This window comes from Vanellus vanellus (genome assembly GCF_965231255.1).
Source record: "Vanellus vanellus genome assembly, chromosome: 10".
Lineage (NCBI taxonomy): Eukaryota > Metazoa > Chordata > Aves > Charadriiformes > Charadriidae > Vanellus > Vanellus vanellus.
Window position 1 is genome coordinate 9,593,916 of NC_138915.1, and position 22,920 is coordinate 9,616,835.

Sequence of the window (22,920 nt, forward strand, 5' to 3'; positions counted from 1 at the left end):
AGCTCCATCTTATAGGTATTTCACTTCCTCACCATATGTGCCAGAGAAGGATACATATAGTAATGCATGTGTTAATATTTTTAACAGGCCTCTCTGTTATTTTCTTTGTAGCAACTTGTACAGAAATAAATTTAATCAGTGCATAAACCAAAAAGGAAAACAGTGCTTCTTTGAAAAAAATCAGTTTAGGTATAAATAAATTTGCCAGTCAGAAGCTTCCTGTAGTGGCTAGTGAAATACTTTCTATAATGCATGAGAAATAAATTATAATCTATTTGTGATTAGTTATATTGATTCATTGGAAACAGCATCGCTGTTTGAGTGAACTGATCACAGTGCCCAACCATTTGTTTGTGAAAACCTGCTTCCTTAGAATTACTGAGAGATGTAGAAAAAAAGTCCTTTCACTTGCTAATGAATCTAATGTGGTATTTGCAGTTACTGTTTTGAGCCAAATGCAACTTCTGGCAAAATCAGTGGGGGACATGTGCAAGGACAGGTTACATACATGAAGAGCCAAGACATCCTTCCTAGGCAGAACTCAACACCTTCGTTATGTTATATTGCCTGACTGTATTCACTTGGTCTTAAAAACACACTTTATCTTCCTTGTCAGAGGAAACAAAGAACATAAAAATCTGCAAATCTTAATGTTTGTTTTGATTCCCATTTATTCCTTGGCATGTTGTTGTCCTCCATCCAACAGAGGAGGATCAAAGCCATTTTGCAGCATAGGGAAACAGCAGAGAAAGCCAAGTTGATCGCATACTTTGTAAAGTGAAATATAATTATTGCATTGATTTCTTTATAACCCATTTCTTATATGTTGGCTTGAGAGACTGTTACCTATTAGTTTCATGGGGTTTGGCTCAAGAAGTTGGAAGACAAAAGAAGTACAGTTTCCAAACGAAACTGATGAGATCCTCCTTTAAACAGAAAGTCTACATGTGGAAACTTTCTGGGAAAACATCCCCAGGTATGAAGATGCTACTTTGTAAGATCTACTATGGGTACAGATAGCTATTTCTTACGGAGTTGCATTAATAGGATTTTTCGCCCAATAAAAATATTGCTGTGCTGAATTTTTACCATGTCTTAATGTGTGTCTGTCATAGAAAATAGTTGATTTTAAGATACTTAGTTGTTATGTTAGTGGCCTCATCTATATTACTAGCACTTGTGCAAGCACTACTGTAGACCTCCAAGCCTTCAATATATGCTTCAGCATATTGCTAAGATATCAAATTATCAGATTTGATACTCAGTGGTGGCGGTAGGTGGAGGCGGCTGACATTCCTAAGGGCTTCTGGGACTTCTAGCAGAATGAGTCTACAAGGTATCTCCAGTGCAGGCAAGGTTTAGGTTTAACCTTTCCTATTACACTCCTGACTCATCACACCCAATACAGCAGTGGTTTAATTCAGGAGCTGAATGACAGGCAGCTCGAATGCCCGTACATCCTGGGTGGAGTGGACATCTAAGCTGTTGGACCAGTTTGTCAAAGACATACTATTATGGCTGTAATTTCAGTGTCTGCGATCATTCACCTGGCATAATCCCAGTTTCCTTTTTACAACTTGTGTGCTGTTTGAAAAATAATTTTTCTGTGTATTTTGTTCTTCTAGTGGACTGAACTTAGGATGATTGCTAAATATTCATGTCAGACAAACCAGGAAATTCATATCAAGTACTACTTAACGTATTTGCATTTGAGAGAGTCAAGCGTTATGGTAATTAAATGCATGTGCAATAGCAAAATAATTCCTTGGCTTTCTCCATAAAAAGCTTCCAAATGAGGAGAAGTGTCACTTGGGGATGCACTATTCAATACATTTCCAGCAGCTGATCTATGCTTGGAGAGTTGCTGATACCTGTGAGATACAATGCTTATACACAAAATTAATTCCAAAATATGCAGTCATCAAATACACTGAATAATATTCATAAGCTGATTGCATGTCGTGTTAATTTGTAGTAACAGGGTTCTTTATTTCATTCAAGCATTTCCAGCGTGTGTAGAAAGGAAGTGTAAAATCCACATAAAAATAAACTTCACTGTAATAGTTTAGAGGAAGTATATGTGCTTAAATGTGTATGCAGACACTGTGTAATACATAATACATTGGACTTTTGAACCACACATCCCACTGAACAATAGGATTGTGACAGACCGTTTTAGCCAATGTTCCTGGTAAGCTTTTGGTGAGAGCATGCACAGCGTATTTCAAGCCTCAGGTATGCTGCTTTATAGAGCAGAGAAACAGGCTATTTTCTACCCCATTCTCTTAGAGAGTTAGCAAAGCAAACCAATTACAGGAAACTAAGGCATTCAGTACTGTTTGCAAACATCTGAAAATGCTTAACTCTGATGAATTGTGTTTTTCTTAATTGGCTTACACTTCCTGGATTTTACAGTTTTTCCAGTAAATCTGCTCTCTTCTGAAGTATTCCTGTAAGTATTTTAACAAAATAGCTATCTCGCGTTACAATTTTTTTTTAGATTTAATTCAGTTTCATAGTTCTGTCAGCTTCTTCAGAGGTGAGAAAAAGCCACCTTCTGGTTCTGAGGTGGTTCTGTTTTAAGTGTTGATATCTGCTCCAGTGAAAGAAGCCACCAAACTGGGGGATATTGATAGGAATTCCTTGGTGGTTTTAGGGTAAAGTTCCTATCTTTCTGCTTCAGGTTCTCCAAGCACATAGTTTCCTCTATTTCTGCTTTATATTCTCCATTGCACATGTAGTTCAATACATGTGCAGTATGGTTGGCATATCTGGGTTGTATCACATGTACATATGTAGAGAACTTGCACAAACGTGCGATGTGTGCTGAGCCTTGTATGAGCCACCAATGCAGCAAGTGTGCGGGAGATCCAACCCCCCCAAGAAGAGCTTGGCTTCTCAGATGTGTTCTCCATTTGATGTGCACATGCACAGTATGTCCAACATCTCGAGAAGGCTTCAAGTTTTCTGTGTGCTTTGTGTCATTTATGCATTGGACACTGCTGTGAATTAGTTGCATCTGGTGAATCTACTGCCGTGCTTCTGAGTGGCAGGGTACGCAGAAATCCCAGACAAGCCTTCAAAATCTTTATATTCCCTTTGAATAACATTTCAGGGGGGAGAAGGGGCAGAGCAGCATCTAGGAAAGTCTGAACAGTACGACTGCTTTCACAGCAGTTTCTCTTAGTGCAGATAACTGCAAAGTTGCAGAAATACCACAATTTGCACAAACCCAGCAGCACAGAAGGACTAATCCACCTACCTGTCTGCCTCTGATGAGGCAGGCTTTGCTGTCTGAACTTTTCACACTCAGCTATCGATTTTGTTTCCATATGCTAGTCCTCAGTATAAAAAAAGTGATGAATTAGGGCATTTTTGTCTCAGAACTCATGCTGCCAACATTTTAATTTTGATAAGAAAGAGCAACCGATATAGTCCTGAAGCACGGAAAAAAAAATAATTATAGGTTCCATTAGAGATGCATTGCTTTTCTGTAAATGGAGGCTTTTTTCCCCTAATTGTTTTTTTTTTTTTTTTTTAATAGTCTGATCCTAAAGACATTGATATTTGCCAGTATATTTCACAGTTAATCTGCCATTTGTAGTCAAAGGAGCACCCAACAGTTACTCAAACAGAAAAATCCACGTGCCGTCACGGGTACCATTGTCACAGCGGGTTTCACATGGGGGTGGGCAAAAAGGTGGCTGTGTATTTTCAGTATTGGTGTTTGTCATCACTTTAGCTGCTTGTTAAATGTTTAAGACCACATAGTTACAGGCTTTTAATTCTTTTATAATCTGCTTGTGAGCAGCTTTATTATACCATCTTGGTCTTTGGGGATCTTAACAGTTGCAGGTTGGGAAGCATCTGTGTAGTTAACAGTGAGTTTATTTTGCACAGCAGCGCCGGCAGTAAATCCAGGCTCTCTTCCACGGGTAAAGACAGAAACCATTAAAACTTTCAGGGCTTTTAATAAAACTACTTCTTCCCGAAACTTTTAATATTCCGGGGAGGGGACAACACGCAGCTTTTCTGCGCCTCCCGCGCGGGGCCGCCGCGCCGCCCTGTGGGCACAGGCGGCAATGGCACCTCCCGGCGGCGCAGACGTCGGACCGGGGAGGGTTAACCCCCGGCGGTGGGGCCGGCACCGGCGGTGGGCCCGCCCCGGGGAGGGCCTGAAAGCCGGCGTGCCCGCCCCTCCACCACGCCCGCCGCCTCGCTGGGAGATGGCGGCGGCCGCTTGGCTCTGCCTCTGCCTGCTGGGGCTTCCCCGCCGCGCCTTCGCCTTCGCCTCGGGGGCGGCGGCGGGGCCCGGAGGTGCGGCGGGACTCGTTCTGCCGGGCGGCGGGAGGGGAAAGGGAGGGGAGGGGAGGGGAGGGGAGGCGAGTCCCGGGCCGGCGGCGGGGCGTCCCGGCCCCGGGTTTGCGGGGGGGCGGCCGCGGGTGTCCGCCGGTGGAGCGGCGCCCTGCGCGGGCTCAGCCCCGTCTGCCGCTCGGGGGGGCGCGGGCTCGAAGCGCCCTCGGCAGTTTGCGATGTTTGAACCATAACGCAGCGTGCCACCTTACGAGCGCGTTTTGAAAGTATAAATATACGCAGTTTTTTTAAGAATGACTTCTTTTCGGCTGTTTGGAGCAGGATTAGATAGCATAACAGTGTCTGAGTTTCACCTGTGGTTTAACACCCCTCGCAAAGTTCGTAGGCTGTAGAATTAAGTAGTAGGTCGAACTGTAAAAAAACTCTTCATTTCACACCACCTTTCTGTAGCCAGCTGAAGGCAGCTGAAGAAAATACCATGGGAGGAAGCAATGAAATAGGAAGGGAAGTGAAAACCACTGTAGTTCAGTCTAGGCCAAGTAAGAGCTCCTACATGTTGAAGGAATTAATCCCAGTATTACATTTCCCATTTCCTTACAATCTCGCTGATTTTACTTATTTTACTTTTTTCCTTAAGTATACTTCAGGGTTAAAAACTGATGAAGAAACCTGCATAAAATAGCCTCTACTTGCTGGAGATCGAGTTACTATATTCCTAATTGCGTTTCTTCATAGATGGCATGAATGTCCTGTTTATAGTTGTGGATGATCTGCGTCCTGTTTTGGGCTGTTACGGAGATAAGCTTGTGAAATCTCCAAACATTGATCAACTTGCTTCTCGAAGTGTTGTGTTCAGCAATGCGTATGCACAGGTGAGATAAATAGCTTAATAAAAAAATGTTTTCTCTGTGCAAAATAATTACTGGTTTTATCACAGTAGGTGTTAGGCAGACCACTGGAAAAAGCAAGTATTTATTAACCTTAAGTATTTCCAGTAGAAAATGGTTGGACTGAACTGTACAAGCCTGTCTTTACTAAGGTGAGGAAAAGGAAAAGGGGACATTTGAATGCTGATATTTGTGTAGCTCTTGGAAGAGTCTAATGTCACTCAAACATTTTCACTGTTAGCAGCTAAACACTGCTTAGAAGTGCTCTTTTACTAGATTTGAATTCTTTTGTACTGTTTACAAAAGATTAGTTTTTACTTTTTAACTTTTTCTTTTGAGGAAAACTGTTCTATATGCTTTTATGAAGGGGCAGCTTTTGTGGTAAGCATCTCTCTTAAATACAGGACTCAAAATCTCACTAATTGCTCTTTACTTAAATACTTTGCATAGGATGCCTACATTCCCAAGTTTCTGTCTGCGGAGAAATGAGACGTTTGAGTCTAATTCTGACTAGGAATTAGGATTTTAAAGCAATAATTCTTGGCTCTTGCCAATCTGAGACAGAACTGGTGAGACCTTTGGACCGTAACCTGGACCTTCCATATGTGTATCCTTTTCATTATTCTTAAGGCAGTCTAGATCAACTAGACTTTGGGCTTTTGTCAGCGCAGTCCATCTGCCACTTCTGTTTAATTCTGTGTGAGTGTGAGCTACTAGGTTTCAAAAGCACAGTCTTTAATGCAACCTGACTTTTTTTTTTTTTTTTTTTTGTGCTACTAGCTGCATAACTAAAGCTTTTAGTGCTTAGGAATTGGTTATTTGAGGAAAAATTACAGATAAGTAAACATACATCTTGCTTAAAGCTTGCAATTAGGAATTGATATTCTTAATAAGGATGCTGTTCGTTCCAGCTTGAAGTGCTATGAAACACTTTTGCTGCAGTTCTTGAGCCTTCAGATGTTTTGCCCAGCTACACCTAAGTCAGTTTGTACGTGTGCTTTGCTTTTTCTTCTGAATTGATTCTCTTTTTGGCTGGCTCTCTCCTCAGCAAGCTGTGTGTGCTCCCAGTAGGGTGTCGTTTCTTACTGGACGCAGACCTGATACTACCCGACTGTATGATTTCTATTCCTACTGGAGAGTACATGCAGGAAATTATTCCACGATGCCCCAGTATTTCAAGGAGAATGGCTACGTGACCCTGTCTGTGGGGAAAGTGTTTCATCCTGGTATGGTTTGATTGTCATCTGCTTAACATACACGCGCTTAATGGGTATATTCTTACAAACAGACTTTACATATAAATATTGACTGTGTGATTCTTGTGTATGTTGGGTACCTAAAACATAATCATGAGCCGGATTGTACAATGGTGGTAGGTGGTCTTTAAATCTTAATTTTAAATCTTAAGGCATTAGAAATGAATATATTAAATGAGTTATCTAATGAATATTTTCACACCTTGTCTAGGGATTATGGGAATAAATGTCTAACATTCTAAAAATATGTCTAGAAGTTGAGTATCTGCTGAAGATGAAATTACTGAACAGCTTCATTGTCTTAGTTCTGCATGTACAGATTTCATGTTTCGTAATAAGCTGTCTGTCTGGATCAGGAGGTAAAGAATGTATGACCAATACTACCAATTAAACAGGAAATTTGTTCACTAGTTAAAAAGCAGTAACACTACTGACTTGAAAAATACTGTAATACTGACCCTCTTTTTGGCACTTCTTTACCCCAGAACTAAAATTGTCTGGATATATGAACTTTCAGTTGATAGTAAAGGTAATTAAGGATGTACATGAAGACTGTTATTAATTCTGGGGGTTTTGGTGTTTTTTTTTGTTGCTGTTCCCTGAAGTAAGGTTCTGCAAGAGGCTTGAGTCTCCCTCGCCAGTAAAAGGTGTATTTCAGGGAAAAATCTCTGTCTTAAACTTTTTGACTTATGTCTTGGTTTTCTTTTTCTCAGTTGTCAAAGATCATTTGAAATGTTTCTCATTTAGCATATTAAAAAAAATGAACTGAAAACACGTTAAACTTGTGGTTGAGCTCTTCCTGGTTCAGTGAACTATTAGAGCATTTCTGTCTTTACCCTTTTCAGGGGTTTCATCCAATTACAATGATGACTATCCGTACAGTTGGTCCATTCCACCCTTTCATCCTTCAACTGAAAAGTATGAAAATGATAAGGTAAGTGTGATTTGTGGGACCCTAAAAAAGAAAGGCTTTCAGGATATAACCAAGTTTTTTGTGTCAAGCAGACTATACTCTGTGGTTTTTGAGGCTGCAGCCTTGTGCAAGGAAACGACTAGCCAGTCTGATACTCTCTTTCTTAGTCTTCCAAAAGAAGGCCTGTGTGTCATGTTCATTCATGTGCCCATCCTGCAGATATTTTAAGTATTTCTAAATTGGTATTTCTAAATTAGTAACATAGGTTACTGAGATATAAATGTATTTCCAAGAAAGAGTGATCTTAATTTGTGTCTAGGTCGTGAACTCCTTTATCTGAAAAGTGCAGTTGTCAACTTCCACACTAATCTTTCTCTGCTTAGTAAGTGACAAAGCATTGTCAATAGGCTTGAACTTAAATCAGTTCAATAAAGAGCTGAGGGCTGAGGGGTGGAGGTCATAATGAAAATAATCTTTAAAATCTGAAACTTTATCATTTGAATCAGTTTTCTAGAATGTTCATTACTCTTAAGTGTAGCCAAAAGGATCTGGTTTACATTTATGCAAACATTGTGATAGCATCGTGTTCTGGAGTCTATACACTGCAAAGCTACGAGCTCAAGCCATGAGACTGTAGACAGCCTTGGCGACGCTTTGTTCTTGCCTTTACTGCTGAAAAAGACTGGGTTTAGCAACAGCAATATTTGCATCCATGACATACTTTATGTTCATTTAGCAACTCTCCCAAACATTCTGCTGAGGCCACCTTTCCCAGGGAACCATTTAGTCTAATTTATCTTTTTTCACTCATTATACATCAGCCACTGCTGGCATTTGCTCAGAAACTAACTAGCTTCCAGGCAGTTTTCTATGAGCTCTTGGGATCAGAAGGAGTAAAACCGCATATATATAGTGTAACCAAATTCTGCATTCTTGCCAATAGGTCAGAGATTCTGTTCACAGAAGCAGTGTGTTTTCCCATATGACTACATTTAATCTTCTGCCCGGCTTTAGAGAGGATTCTGCTTTTCCATAAACATGGAAGTTGCATGCTTCAACTTCTGAAGCTGTCTGCTCAGTCGTTAATGTACTTGGTACCTTTAGTGTTCGTAGAAATTGTGAAATTCCTTTTTGTGTCCAATGTGCAGTCTTTTCTTGATAGAAGGATTGAGAAACAAATTGGTTGGAAAGTTACAGAACAGAGGATTTCTTCTTTGCTTTTACAGAAGTTAAGTTATTTAATTTTTTTTTTTTTTTTTTTTTTTTTTTAAGACTTGTAGGGGAAAAGATGGAAAACTTTATGCTAACTTGGTGTGCCCAGTGGATGTGACAGAAATGCCCAGTGGTACTCTGCCTGATATTCAGAGCACTGGAGAGGCCATACGCTTACTGAATGTTATGAAAGCCAACAAGCAAAAATTCTTCCTGGCTGTTGGTTACCACAAACCACATATCCCACTGAGGTACCCGCAGGTGAGGAAACTGGAGCTTGCAGCAGAAGGAACTTAGACAAGTGTTGCTTTTGCTTTTCAAAGCTGTTTCCACAAATGCTTTATTGCTATTGTTTCTGGAAAGCAAGCTGAAAACCAGCCTTGGTTTGATGTAACTTTAGCAGTTGCCTGTGTTGCGTTTCGAAACGTTTAATGAGAATGAGTTGTGACCCGTCAGTCGAAAGCCAGGCTTCTACCACCATAGTAGTGACTGCTGTTGCATGGAGATAGTGTTCAGCTTGATGGAGTATGACATAATGAGGCCTTACAAGGTCTTGTACTCCATTCCCTGTCAGAGTGGGTGGCAAAACTCCTACTCATTTCAGAGGAAGTGATGTTGGACCTTTTATTTCAGTGTTGCTTTGCCATACAGGAGGCTTATTAACTGAGTATTTTTCAGGAATTGGTTGGGGCTGACTAGCATAGTATTGCTACCTTTTACACTCTGGGGGAGGGAGAGTGGAGCCTTGTAAACTGTAAGAGTAGCAGAGAGTCATGCAAGGGGAAACAGTTGCTATTTTACAACACGAGACCTCAGAGGTGAGGGTGATCTTCGTGTCTGTTTGTATTGTAAAGGAATTTCTCAAGTTGTACCCCTTGGAAAACATCACGTTAGCCCCAGATCCCTGGGTGCCTGAGAAACTACCTTCTGTGGCGTACAACCCCTGGACGGATATCAGACAGAGGGATGATGTGAAAGCATTAAATGTTAGTTTCCCTTACGGACCACTTCCAGATGACTTCCAGGTAAGCTGTCAGTACAGTACACTGAAATCAAACTGCCTTAACTTGTTCAAATGCCCGAGAGCAGTCGGCTGCTCTTAGATGTTCCCAGGTATTCAGCAACTGACAGTATGCAAATACCACGTGTTCCCTGCCTGGTATACTGTCACCTCTGGCTTTGTAAGCAAGCCTTCACTGTAGCTGCGGTCAGGCTAGTGAGGGCGGAGAGGAAGATACCAGCCATCAACTAGTGATAGTAGTATGTGCTCCTGGTTTGTATATAAGGGAATGTATGTAGCAACTACCAGTGTTGTGTTTGTTTTGATTATCTGAATCGGTTTATCTGTTTGAAGTCACCATTCAGTGTATCTTCTTTTGCAAGGTTTTCATTGACTTTCCAGTGCTTGTGCCAAAATAAGGTGCACTGGCTGGACCATTAGAGAAGCAGAACTGAGTGGTTTGCAGCATCTTGCTTGAAATAGCAAGCCTGAATAGATAGAATTTTCTAACTGCCCCTCCCTGTTTACGTTTTCTGAGACATTAAACATGCTACAGACACTTAAAAAAAAAAAGCTTTACAAGTAAAATCCTTCAGTTCCTGTACTTACACAGCCATCCACTGTTTCTCCTGTGTGTGTGTGAAAAGCTAACTTTTTTCCTGTCCCCTGTTTTCTTAACTTGCAGCGGCAGATTCGTCAGAGCTATTATGCAGCAGTTTCTTACCTGGATATGCAAGTTGGCCTGCTCTTGAATGCTTTGGATGATGTAGGACTCTCAAGTAGTACAATAGTAGTTTTTACTGCTGATCACGGTAAGCATTTAAATCTTTCTCCAGCTCACTGTTAATAACTTAATTGTGCAACTCAGTGCTGGCATATTAATGAAGTGTGTGTTTATATAAGGTACAGCAGAGCTACCATACCTTGTATACCTGGCTAGTCTGTCTCTAATTAAATGGACTGTCACAGGCTTCTGTGGCTGCACAGTTCTGTCCCCCTGCAGGCACCTCTCTTTAATCAGGTTGAGGATTTGCTAGTGAGTGATAAGACTGTCTGCCAGGACACTTGCTGCATTCCCACCTCCTACCCAAGGAGTGACTCTTGCTGGGAACAGTGCTGTGAAAGGATAGCGACCGCTCCTCCTCCCTTATAATTTGTAGAGAGCCATCTGGTGCAGTGGGTGACAGGCTTTCTCATTAACCGCTGAAGTGTGTTTTCTTGCACTTGTCATTGCTGCTTGCAGAGCATCTAAAAGTGATAGCAATATGGCTCCCCCCTCATAATTGAGGTCTTGCACACTCTAGATCCTGGTGGTGAAAACCTGGATTTGAATTGTGGGACAAATACCTGAAGTATTTTATATTTGTTTCAATACACTTGTTTCAATAATCGTTAAAATATCCCCCCTGTGATCCCTTTAATTGGGGGGTGTCTTAGCTGACTTAAACCAGTTAGGATGTGGCTTAACTAAATCAATTTAAAGTCACGTATTTAGTTAATTTGGGTTGACTTCTGTGAGTGTGTGTGTATAAACGATCTCTACAAAAAGGTGTTGAAGAGCAATGGGATTAATACTTCTGGTACTAAAGTGACTCTAGATGTTCCTTCTGACTTGCCACTTTGACTTGGGCTTTCCGTTGTAAACTGAATTCCTCTTTTCCTCGCTGTGGTTAACTGTGAACAGTTGGTGTTTCCATTACCACGGCTAGCAAAGTGATCCAAAAAAATCATGTGCTAACATAGCTGTCATAGAACTCCTTTGTCTTCCCCCAAAGTGAAGTTGGCAATAAATCTGCCTGGAAGGAAGTCATGTTGGCATCTCTTCCGAGAGGAAGAGGAGAGCTAGAGTTTTGATCTCTGTTGCTTCCTCAGGGGCAACATCCTGATATGGCAGTCTGGCATGGATAGCAGCCTTGGCTCCAAGGGATGTTCAGTTACAGTGTTAACAGGAGTATTGGAGAGCTGGCAGCTGCCCAAAACTTAAATGAGTGCTTTGTGGAATTGATCTGGAGACTCTTGGAGGCGCTGTGACACATCCCAGCTCTTCTTTTCTGCTGTTTTGATGCTGATTTCCTAATTCTAATCTATAGTAGGGGAAATAAGGAAAGATGCAATTATTTCTGTATAAAAGAGTATCAAGTTGCAAGATTTAGGTGGCTGTTGAAATAGTCTTCGCGTAAGAGAAAAATCTTGATATATTTAAATACAGATTGTTGTTTGCCTTTTAATGTAACCTTGGTAAGATTAGCGGCCTCAACAGCCAGAGTCAATTTACAGTGAAAAAGAAATGACTACTAAATTACAACCCAGTATCTGCTCTGAATTGTATTCTTTGTCATCTAGGATGGTCCCTGGGAGAACATGGTGAATGGGCAAAATACAGCAATTTTGATGTTGCTACCCGTGTGCCGCTGATGTTTTATGTACCAGGAATGACAACTTCCTCTGTTGGGCGAGGAGAGAGGGTCTTCCCCTACCTTGACCCTTTTCGTCATATTTTAGGCTTGGTACCTCAAGGTAAATTTCCAGCCTTTATTTTTTGTTTGCAGTGGATTTTTGTAAGGGAGAAGTGGTGATGTAATGATACTCTGCCTACAGGCAGCTTGAGTCTGTGTCGTTGACTGTGCTCCTCGTACTAATGAGGCACAATATGGTGAAGAGAATCCTTGGATGCAAACTTTTGCTTTGGTTAGATCTGCTTTAGTGCAAACAGCTAGATGTCTGCGTTAACACAGCAGGCGATTTATTTTTGTGTGGTGTAGATGCCTAAAAGGATACTTGACCTACCTTTTGTGGTGGCGGGCGCTGTCTTTCCAACAGTGATTAGTGAACATTCTCTGTGTGGCATCTGTACTTGAAATGGTGGCATTGGAAACTGTTTTGATGGAGGCACTCTTGTGTTAAACTACTGATACTGGAATTTGCTTTCTGAAGAGTTCTTTTTCAAAGAAATGAGTATTATTGTCTTGAAGGCTGCACATTTGAGAGACAATTTTCTTGTGCAAAAATTTTCTTGTTAAAAATACATCCTAAATGCATAGAGTAGCATCTTCAGAGCTAACTGCCCCACCTTAATTGCCTTGATTTTGTTACACCACAAATCCAATATAAAGCACTTTCAATGAAACACCAGCTTTCTAGAATGTTCTGCCAGCATCTGTCAAACTATCATGTTCCATAACTTCTATTTTGATGTTTTTTCTAGGGCAAAGCAAGAAAGTGGTTGAGCTTGTGTCTCTGTTTTCAACGCTTGCTGAACTTGCTGGCCTGCAAGTTCCTCCTGCGTGCCCAGAGACTTCGTTTCATCTTGCACTGTGCACTGAGGGGACAAGCATTGTCCGGTATTTTAACGCCTCTGAAGAGAAGGTGGAGGAAGAGAAGACTGGGCGCGATGGCACTTACAGGCGTTTTAATGAAGAACCTGTTGCTTTCAGCCAGTATCCCCGGCCTGCAGATACTCCTCAGTGGAACTCTGACAAGCCGAAGCTGAAGGACATCAGAATCATGGGCTATTCCATGCGTACAATTGACTACAGGTATACTGTGTGGGTTCGGTTTTATCCTAACAACTTCAGTGCTGACTTTGAGGATGTCCATGCAGGAGAGTTGTACATGGTGGAGACTGATCCAAACCAAGATTATAACATCTATAACAATACCTCACATGGTGGTTTTTTCAAAAAAATCCTTGGCTTCCTGAAGCGCTAGCGTTCAGAAACTTTTTCTGTGCCTGCTCGGCAACTGAAATGACACTTCCTTTTTTTTTTTTTTGTAAAACCTTTCTGTTGTACAGAAAACACTTGGATTGAATTAAAATCCTGTTTGTAATGAAACACTAGCTATTGCTTTTGTCTTGTTACAGCCCTTGTTACACTGAAGTAGTTGTTTTCAAACACAGCCTCACAACAGTCCTCAGAAGGCCACGCGGGGTATGCAGGCCCATACCGTGAAACATCTCTGTGGTGGTCTGTAGTGACTGAAGAATTCATTATCTGTGCTGAAACTGGTGGTGTGAAATGTGGAAAAAGAGAAACCTCTGTGCTTGAAAGGCTGTGCGTGGAGAACGTGGGTCAGTGAACAGGTCCTGTCTGCTTCATCTGGGAGACTTGGGGCTGGAGCCGTCAAGGAGACGTTTGATAGTGGTGACAGACTGGGGTGTCTGCTGTCATCAGCCTTACCTCTGACTAGAGCTAAAATAGAAACTTAATGTGTTTCATTCAAAAATTAATTATTTTTATAAAAGCTTTAATTTGGAGATTCATGTTTCTTATCATATAGGAGGGGATCTGATTTTTTAATTAATGTGTATGAAATGAGGGCTTTCATCACTGAAACATGAAGTTAAGAGGTTAGGGTAACACCAGATGCAATTCCATCTTGGTAATCGAGGCTCTCAGAATTTGTACCTTAACAGATAACATCTTGTTCAGACAGTGCTAACTCCTGCTACCTTCAATGAACCGCTCCAATTCCTACAAAAAGAAAAAGCCAGCCTTTACTTGTCTTCCTCAGATAAATTGACTTTAATATCTTAGAGAAGCCACAGACATAACTTTATTTCATTACAATCTATGTGACAGTCTTATTCCTAATTAATGTAGAGATACCCACCATGAATCTGATTCTCTGTTAGAAGACAGCGGTTATTTAGTGCCTTAAACTCAATTAGAAGAATGTATTTCTTATGAACTTGTCACTTGTTTGAGTCAGCCCAAGATGCTGTGTGTTCTGCAGCATTATTATTCCTGATGAAAACATATTTTTCCCCTCACTTATGCATGTATACTTAGATCCTCAGCTGGTGTGAAATACTGCAGTTGCACGTAGCAGATTCAGTGTAGCTATACCAATTTCACACTGGTTGAAGATGTGTTTTATTGAGAACGGTGCCAGGCAGAGATTTGGAGTCTGTAGCTAGAGCTAATTATATCTCTGACACACTTTCCTTCAAAGGAAAATCAAATATTGGGAAAGCTATTTTGGGGGGATGTATCGAAGCGTTAAGGATTAATCTAAATCGTTGGCATTCTAGGTCAGTAATACAACGTACATTTAAAATTGATCTGGCAAATGGGTATTATCTTGGACTTGGCTACCTGAGCTTTGCGTTTTGTTCTCCTGCAAAAACACCTGTGAAAAAACCCCAACTTTTTGCGGGGACTTAAGACTATAGCATGTAGATAAATTATTTAGGATTTTATTTGCATGAAAACATTCTCATACATACCCTGCCCTAAGCTTTCCATCACTTCAGGCGATTTGATTTTTTCAAGTGGAGATAAAAGTCCTGGTGCTAGGTGATGAGTATTTTTTTCCTCAAGTCATTCTGTTTATATTGGAAGGGAAAAGCTGCCCTTGACCTTTCTTAATCAAAATCCAGTAATCTTTTGGGGAGACATGAAACAGAATTGTCTCTGACAGCCAGTGATTCAAGACTGGTATTCACGTGCTCAGGGCAAGGACATTCTTGAATAATTGCACGAGTCAGAGAGCGGGACTGCCGTCCACCTAGCCTGGAGTTTCCTTCTGCCCACTGCTGAGTTGAGGCATAACGTTTTTGAGGACGAGTGAGGCTTAGCACTTGCAAGACCAAGGGTTTTTTACTGCTATGTGAGTTAGTTTTGTTACGGAATTGGTTGAGCGAAATGCGAAACCAGCAGAGACAAAGGGAGAAGGCACACTTTTTTTCAAACAAACCGAAATGCTGCTTCTCCTGGGGAGCCTGAGCTGCGGGCTTTGCTAGGCTGAGCAGCCTCCACTGAAGAACAAAAGAGCTTAACAGAGGCAGTAAAAGTAAAGTGCTCTTGTGAACAGTGCTCTCTCTAGAGGGAAGAGGATGCAAGCCAAGCATCGGGAAATAAATGAGATGCCAGTGCTGACCCTATTTCTCAGGATGGCACCAGAACAGCTGGAAGAACAGCATGATGCTGCATCAGCAGGAATTGTTACCTGTGGTCCATGTATGGAGAGATTCCACTGGGGACCCCAGAGTAGCCGTTGTAAGCACTTGGCACAAAGCAGAGTCAATAAACAGGCCTCTGTTAATAAGCTAATGTACAGGAGTGATTAAGCAATGGAATTAAAATTTTGTTCCCTAAACGGCTGTACATCAGTCAATCATAACTCATGACATTGTTTCTAGTGTATAGATGTACAACATCCTAAAATCAAAGTTTTTTAAAGCAAAGTAAAAAAATATGCTATGGACAAAGCAGAAGCAATAAGAATCTTTAAAAAATGGAGATGGCAGTGTATTTGGGTGTACTTTGTAACACTACTTGAATGTTTACGGCGTGCTGTTTGCAAAGGAAAGATTTGGGTTTAATTTCAGGCGTGCTGTGCACACTGGAGTGTATGGAAATGCTGTAGCTCCATACTGAGCTGTGCAACAGATTGGAATCCTCCCTTTGGCCTGTGCTCTGTGCTTGCTGGGGGAAATGGGGTACGGTTTGAATTAATAGCTGTCCGTGTGAGTTGCAAATGTTTATGTGTGGTGTGACCGGCAAAGGCAGTTTAGTGTCCCGGCTATTGGTCAGATGTTGCCTAATTAATCACTGTTGCATGTTAATTATGTATTAGTGACTTGCTGCTGTTTTGTGTTGGTCAAGTGGAGTCCCCTGCTGGAACGAGTGTTCCACAGCATGAAAGATGGGATACAGAAATGATGCGTCTGTCAGGGATGTTTCTTAATTGCCGGTGTTAATGTGTATTTTCTCTGATAGGCAGCAATATCACCACTGGCAAAATGGCCATAATGGCATGGTCAACACCCAGCTTTTGCAGGGCACTGTGCTCAGCTTATGTTTCAGACCTTTAGGATAGAGAGAGTCTTAGACTATATTTGGGAAGCGCCTGGTGGTTGCAGATGAGATCCTTTGTTGAATGTGGAATTCTTTTTTTTTTTTTTTTTTTTTTTCCCCCCTCTAGTGGTTACTTAGCATGCAAATGTGAAACGCTACATAAAGAATGAAATCACCCTCTCGGTAACTAGGTTTTCCAGCGCTTTACAGTTTTCTAGGCTATAGGCATTCTTGCTCTTCACATCAGAAACTCCTAGCCAAGTTAAGATGACTCTGTGTCAAAACTTTTTATGCCTCTGTGTTTGACTTCCTAGCTAATGAAAATTATCTTCAGATCTGCATGGGTGGATCTTGACTCCAATGTTCTTCTCTGCCTACATGCACAGATCTCCTTTTAAAGTCTGTGGGAGTTTTGCTTATGAAAGAAGATAGACTACCAGTGTCAAGATCCACCATATGAAGCAGCAAAAAGAGCCTTTTGCCCTCTATCTTTAACACTTGGCTCAATGCTGAGTAGTAGAATAAGATTTTTATCCAGTAGTGTGTGAAGGCCCCAACTATAATGGAGCTTTGAGTAAGCAAGGGGAAATGGCAAAGTTAGTGGTATTACTGTAGGTGCAGTTGGACATGGAGTGGGGATAATAGATTGACGCAGCAGAGAGGAAAGAAACAGTAAGATGTCATGAACAGTGAAATCTGATATAAAGTCATGAAAGCTTAGGATCCAGCAAGAACATAGAAAGAACAGAAATCTGTAAGAGCAAGACTGGAAAGGGAAATATTTTATATCTCTGGTTTTAGGCACTGCAGACATCTGGGGGTGCCCTGATCTTCTTGCTTCTGCTCTAACTTATTTCCATGTTTTAGGTATAAAATCTATAAGTTTTGTACATGTTGTGATTGACTGCACAAGTTCTTTGAATTTCTCTCTGAAGCACTTTTGAAAATCTACCTCTGGACAGTGTGTTGTGATTTTTGTCCCAGGTATATTCAATTTGGCATTGTCTGTGTATTGAAAACCCTTTCTTTTTGGTCCCGATGCCATAGTAGAATCAAAGTCTTTGATTTCTGATTTGATTAAATCAAACTGTCTTATGTAGAAATATTGCTTTGGTGACAGTTTTATTGAAAAGTTTTGCTTTGATAAGACCAGGGACCTTTGCTTCAATTTTATTTCAATTTTTATTATATTGCATAATTTTGACATAATATAAAAGGGTATTATAACAAATGAGAATGCAATTACTGTGTGAAAATAATAAAGCCAAACCAAAAAAATGGTGGCCTCAGAAGGAAAATGTTTGCCTTTGTCAAAATGAAATGGCTCGCTTCACAAGTGTCAATTCAAGTTTTTAAACCAGATTTTTTTTGTAATTTTTGTCTTCGGGGACAACTTCAGTATATTGGCAACAATAGCGTGATGGAAAAATCCCAATTCCTGCAGCTTCTCATGGTACTAAAAATGCCAGTTCTAGTCTGGGTACACAAATAATTACTCACGTTAGCACAGTGTTGAAGGCTGGAGCTGGGTTTAGGCCATTTCTGTTTGCAGTGCTGTGGAAAGAGAAATGTGTCTGTGCCCCAAAGCTCGGACTAAGCGAGAGGGGACAGTCGGGGAAGATTACTGCTCTTTTACAGGTGGGGGACTCCAGCCTAGGGAGCTGAAATTTTTACTCGAGGTCGGACAAGGATTGTGAGCAGACATGGATCTAAAAAGACACTGATTCCTTATCTGGTGCTTTTAACCCAAGGCTGTTTCTGCTCTTCCAAAGCTTTCCAAATGTGGTCTACAGATGACACAAAATAGTCTGAATCGAGGAGACGCTGCCATAGAGAACAGGTGCCCAACTGGAAAAGCCTAGTGGTAATTCTTCTCTGAAAAATGGAGCAGCAGCTTTTTCTTCCCTTTCCCCTCTTACCCCACCAGGGTCAAACTTTGTTGTGCTGCCTCGCAGGCTCACCCCTGTCCTGCTGTGGGACCGACGCTCCTCCCTCTCCTCCTTCCTGGGAAGCCAGGCTGCACAGCCCCTGCAGAGCCAGAGGAACGCTTCCCCTGGCCTGAGAGCTGCACTGAATTTTAAGCAGGGCTTTCTCTCCCAACAAATTGCCTAATAAAAGGGCAAGTATTAATCACACGTCTGGAAAAAGTTTGTTTTGATCTCTGTTTCTGCTATTCCAGCTTTAAAGAACAGAGCCTTTTCTGAAATATTTTCCTGGTAATAGAATTAGGATATAATTCCTAGAAGACAAATCTTGGCAGGTATGAAGTGTGTAATATCTATCCTTGATTGAACCTACAGCCTTGCCTAATACTTCCCACGTTTTCCTGTTTTCAAAGTGAGTTTGATCTTGTGCTGAAGGAAATGATTCTCTTTACTTGAGCCCTCTTGAATATTTCACAGCAAGAAGGATGTGATCCATTACTTAGGGAGCCCTCATTACATGCAGCTGTGGGATACTCATCTTTTTCCTTTATCTCTCTGCTGGAAAACTTGGATACCTCATTTTACTAAACAAAATCAAGGTCAAAGATGTTAAAAACAAATAGATTGGCTTATTGAACTTGATAGTATAATAATTTTCTTGTCGCTAGCTTTAGCTTTTCTTTACTGAAATAAGATTAGCACAGATTAAAGCTATTTATTTTGGAAGTATAGCATTCTGTACAGGGAAGCTGCGATGAGGTTGCTTTAAAAGGGTCTTCATTATTTTAGGAATTTGCAAACCCTCATTTCTTTTGAGGGTTATTTGTTTCTGTAACTGTTACTCTTGCCTGCAATTACTCTTTTCCAAGATAATACTTGGTGGAAACACCTTGAGCATCTTCTATATTTGTTCCATGTTGCTCTAGTGAAGGAATGATGTTCTTTCCGATGTAAACCCATGCAAATGAGATCAGAATTTGTCACTGCATCTGTAAGCGATGGTTTGTCTAAGGATTCTTTTGATACTCACTTTGTGAAAGAACTAAGTGCTAACCTTCATTTACAGGTAGGCCCTGACCTAGTGAAGCACTAAGTCATGCACTTAAGTATGTTCCTATTCAGTAAAACACTTAATTGCGTTAACTAAGTATGTATTTAAAATGCTTTGCTGACCCAGTGCCAGAAGAGCGTGGCACATGCACCCCAGAGCAGGTGCTGCCAAAGGAACCAGTGGGCTGAAGAAACCCACCTGAGTGGGTGAGTATTAGTAAGAATTCTTTTCCGCTAGAAAAAAAAAAATATTTTGGTGCTCTGTGTTTTAAGGTCAGTTGTTCACTTTTCAGGAACGTGTCAGGTTTACATGGCAAGGTTTTGGTAGCACAGGATGGCATTTCTATACTCGTTAGGCTTCATAAGGCTCCCAGGTCTCTCTGGCATCTCTCCCTTCTCTCTCTCACACACTTACTAGTTTGAAGCAGTAGCTGGATTTCTCAAAGTTTCTCGTATCCTTGATTGCGGATCCATAACACTTCACTTCCCGTGAGAGGTTTAAATGAGTCACAAGACATTCAAACTAAAAAGTAGGAAGTGCAAACACGTGACGTTCCTACATCAAATCTCACGTACAAACCTCATCTAAACCTTCCATCTGCGTTACAGATAGTGCCCGTCTACGCTTTGCGCTGCCTCTTCTTCCTGACCGCAGCTGGAAGGAGGCAAAAGTCCTCCCGCTTTTCACTCCTTTGTTAGGATTTTGCAATAGTTCCTCAGATGTCATCCGCCTATGTGGGAGCGGCTCTGCCCTGTAGTTCCAGAGCTCCTCGACTAGAGGTCAGTAACACATCGAAGAACAGGAGACAGAAACTCAAGCGGTGGGGGATCGGCTGCCGCTAGACATTTCATTTTGCATTTGAAATGAAGACTTGTGATATGGTTAATCATCAGCAGCTCTAAGTCACTGAGATATGTGACCAGAGTAGTGGAATGCTTCTATTGTCTATTTTTTCCTATTAGAAGCACATTGAAAGTAGTGCTTCCAAATTTTCAATAAGAAGAAAAATTATCACCATTTTAATATCATTTGTTCTTACATAGGAAGTTGCATATTTCCATGTGATATGTGGTTTAGAAAAAACCTGATTTCTAGGAATTTTTACCACTAAGTCTTTATATAATCTCTTCAGTTGCAGTGGCAATTTCTTCACACGGTGCTGGCTAATGTGCTTGGAAGAAAAGATTGGTGTGTGAAGCACAGGTGGTTAAAAATAGATTACTTTACAAATAGGCACAAAGTCCTATTTTTCATGTCCTTACAACTTCATGGAGTATAAATAGATCAGTCACTTTTTAATAAGGGGTAAGTTTGGGAATGCTTAAAGGTAAAATAGAGATTTTGTTTTGTTTTGTTTCAATTTACTTTAAAAATAACCTTTATTGTTCCTGTAGTCATCCCATTCTTTTTTCTTTTTTTTTTTCTGCTAAACTGTTCCTGCTTGGTGATAGAGGAATTGGTCATCTGGACAATTAAAAAACAATTTATAGAGCAGCTCTTTCTCTTCCAGACGCATTTCTTTAAAGGATGTCTTGAACTGTGCTGCTATTTTAGTAGCAAGTTGTTCAAATACATACTCTGAATCATTCCTCCACAGAAGCAGGCACAAAGGATTCTGTTTGTATTCTTTGAGAGTGTCCTATCCTGAAGATACTCATTTCCTTTATCATGACTAATGCCATTACTGAGTGGTTTTGCTGAGACGTTTAGTTCAGCTGTGTTCATGACCGTGATTAGTGCATTTGTCTCCAGCCAAAATGCTGATTCTTATTTGAATGCTGCACTCCTAAGAGCTGTGCTCTAACTCTTTATGAAGGAGAAAGTGCTGCTTCCCAGCATTCTTGTCTCAGCTGAGTTGATTTCCCCCCCCTTCCCCCCCCCCCCCCCCCCCCCCGCATAAAGAAACCGAGGTCAAGGCATTTCGACAGTCATCTTACACAAGTCCCGTTTCCTTCCCTCGCACCAGTTTTACACTTGCATGCTCCGTTGTGATTTATGCCGGAGTTAGTAAAAGTGGAACCAGATCTAGTATTCCTTGAATGTTAAATATTAACAACTATTATAATGAATGGTGTAATTCTAATGAATAACATCCAGATAAGAGAGAGGGAAGCCTTCCTCAGTGTAATGGCAACCAAGAGTGACAGGCCTGCCATTAGTCTACACCCCCAAGGCTTCACCGAGCTCATTGCTCTCCAAAAACCTCTCACTGAAACACAAGAGTAGAGGTGGTTATGCTATCTGAGACAGGATTCTCATGAGCTTGGCTCAAAACTGAGCCAAAGACTTAATTTTGGCTGGATTCTGCACTTTGACTCTTTTTTCTTTTATTTTTCCCAGAAAACAAAGTCTCGGAGACATGTTTTCTCGGTGCTGCTTGCTTACTAACTGTACAGACAAGTTCGTAGGGAACCTGTTGTATAGGAGGAATATAAAGACTTGTTTGCATTAAGAAACTCTCAGTGTAATTTGAACTGAAAACTTAACGATGTAAAACCGGGTCAGTGGGGCTCCTGTTGTGAGCTGCAGACACAGGAGACCTCTTGTGTTGGAGCAGCAAAGTGCATTAGTCTATAAGTGGTTTTAAGAAATGATTGTGCCTTGGAAATGTTCTGGGCAGGACAATGGAGATGAGTTTGAGGGTTGGTATTTAGTTTTGTCAGGATGTTATTAACAATAGTTGCATTTGGAACTGGGGTCAGGCTGAAAAGCGGTGTCCTTCTGAAAAGCGTGTCCCCTATTTTTATTTTTTTTCCTTCAGTTCCCTTCAGGCAGTCATCAGGCTGCACAGCCGCTTAACTCTTGTGGCCAGCTTGCACTTTCATGATTACCGTCTCACGATCAGTAACCCTGGCCCATTTGGTGTGACACCAGCACCTCCCCGTGTAGCACCAGCAAGGCAAGAAGATCTTCATAGACAGCAGTTACTGGTTGGAGGTTGAACAGTATAACTGCTTTGAAAAGCCCAGTGCAGTCATCTCTGGGGGTCTGGCATCTCTGTTTCTTGAGCTCGTACATTGGCAAAGCACTCCACTCCAGCCTGCCAGCTCCAGAAGTGACTGGTGACAGGCCGTCATCATCTGTTATCCCCTGTCTGTCAATCCGTTTTGAAATGGAAACCCAAGCTTGTGGGGTAGAAATGAGGACTTTCATGCATTTGATCGATGAATGAATAGGGGAAAAGAAATGTAATGGGAACTCTGGTTTTTTTTTACCTCTTTCATAAAGAAAATCAAATTCTCTGCTGGTGTGACTGCATGAAAGCCACTGGGATTAGCAGATTTGCATTGTTTCACTCAAACAGCAAAGGTAGATTTCTAGTTTAAGTGGTGCCGTGTGTTGGGGTTTTTTTTTACTAGAAAACGTTCAGTGTTTTGAATCTCCCATTCTCAGTTGGGTCTAGACACTCTAACTGGATAGGGGCCCAGTTGTGCTAGATGCTGTGCGAACCATCCCGGGGAGGGGGGGGTTGTGCGGTGGCTGAGCTGACTGCCAATACCAGGGATGGTACCACCTCCCTGCTGCTGTTCGCAGCTGGCTGGCTCTGCCCTCACCCGTCTGT

General features: G+C 41.3%; 1 protein-coding gene across 1 annotated transcript; it reads left to right on the forward strand.

Moving 5' to 3' along the window:
* Positions 1-4,269: 4,269 nt before the first annotated feature.
* Positions 4,270-13,380, forward strand: IDS (iduronate 2-sulfatase). Its single transcript, XM_082488329.1, has 9 exons — positions 4,270-4,317; positions 5,050-5,186; positions 6,250-6,427; positions 7,303-7,391; positions 8,643-8,843; positions 9,437-9,607; positions 10,268-10,394; positions 11,926-12,099; positions 12,788-13,380. The coding sequence occupies exons 2-9, from the start codon at positions 5,055-5,057 to the stop codon at positions 13,288-13,290; spliced, it is 1,575 nt and encodes a 524-aa protein (XP_082344455.1). The 5' UTR covers positions 4,270-4,317; positions 5,050-5,054; the 3' UTR covers positions 13,291-13,380.
* Positions 13,381-22,920: the final 9,540 nt, after the last annotated feature.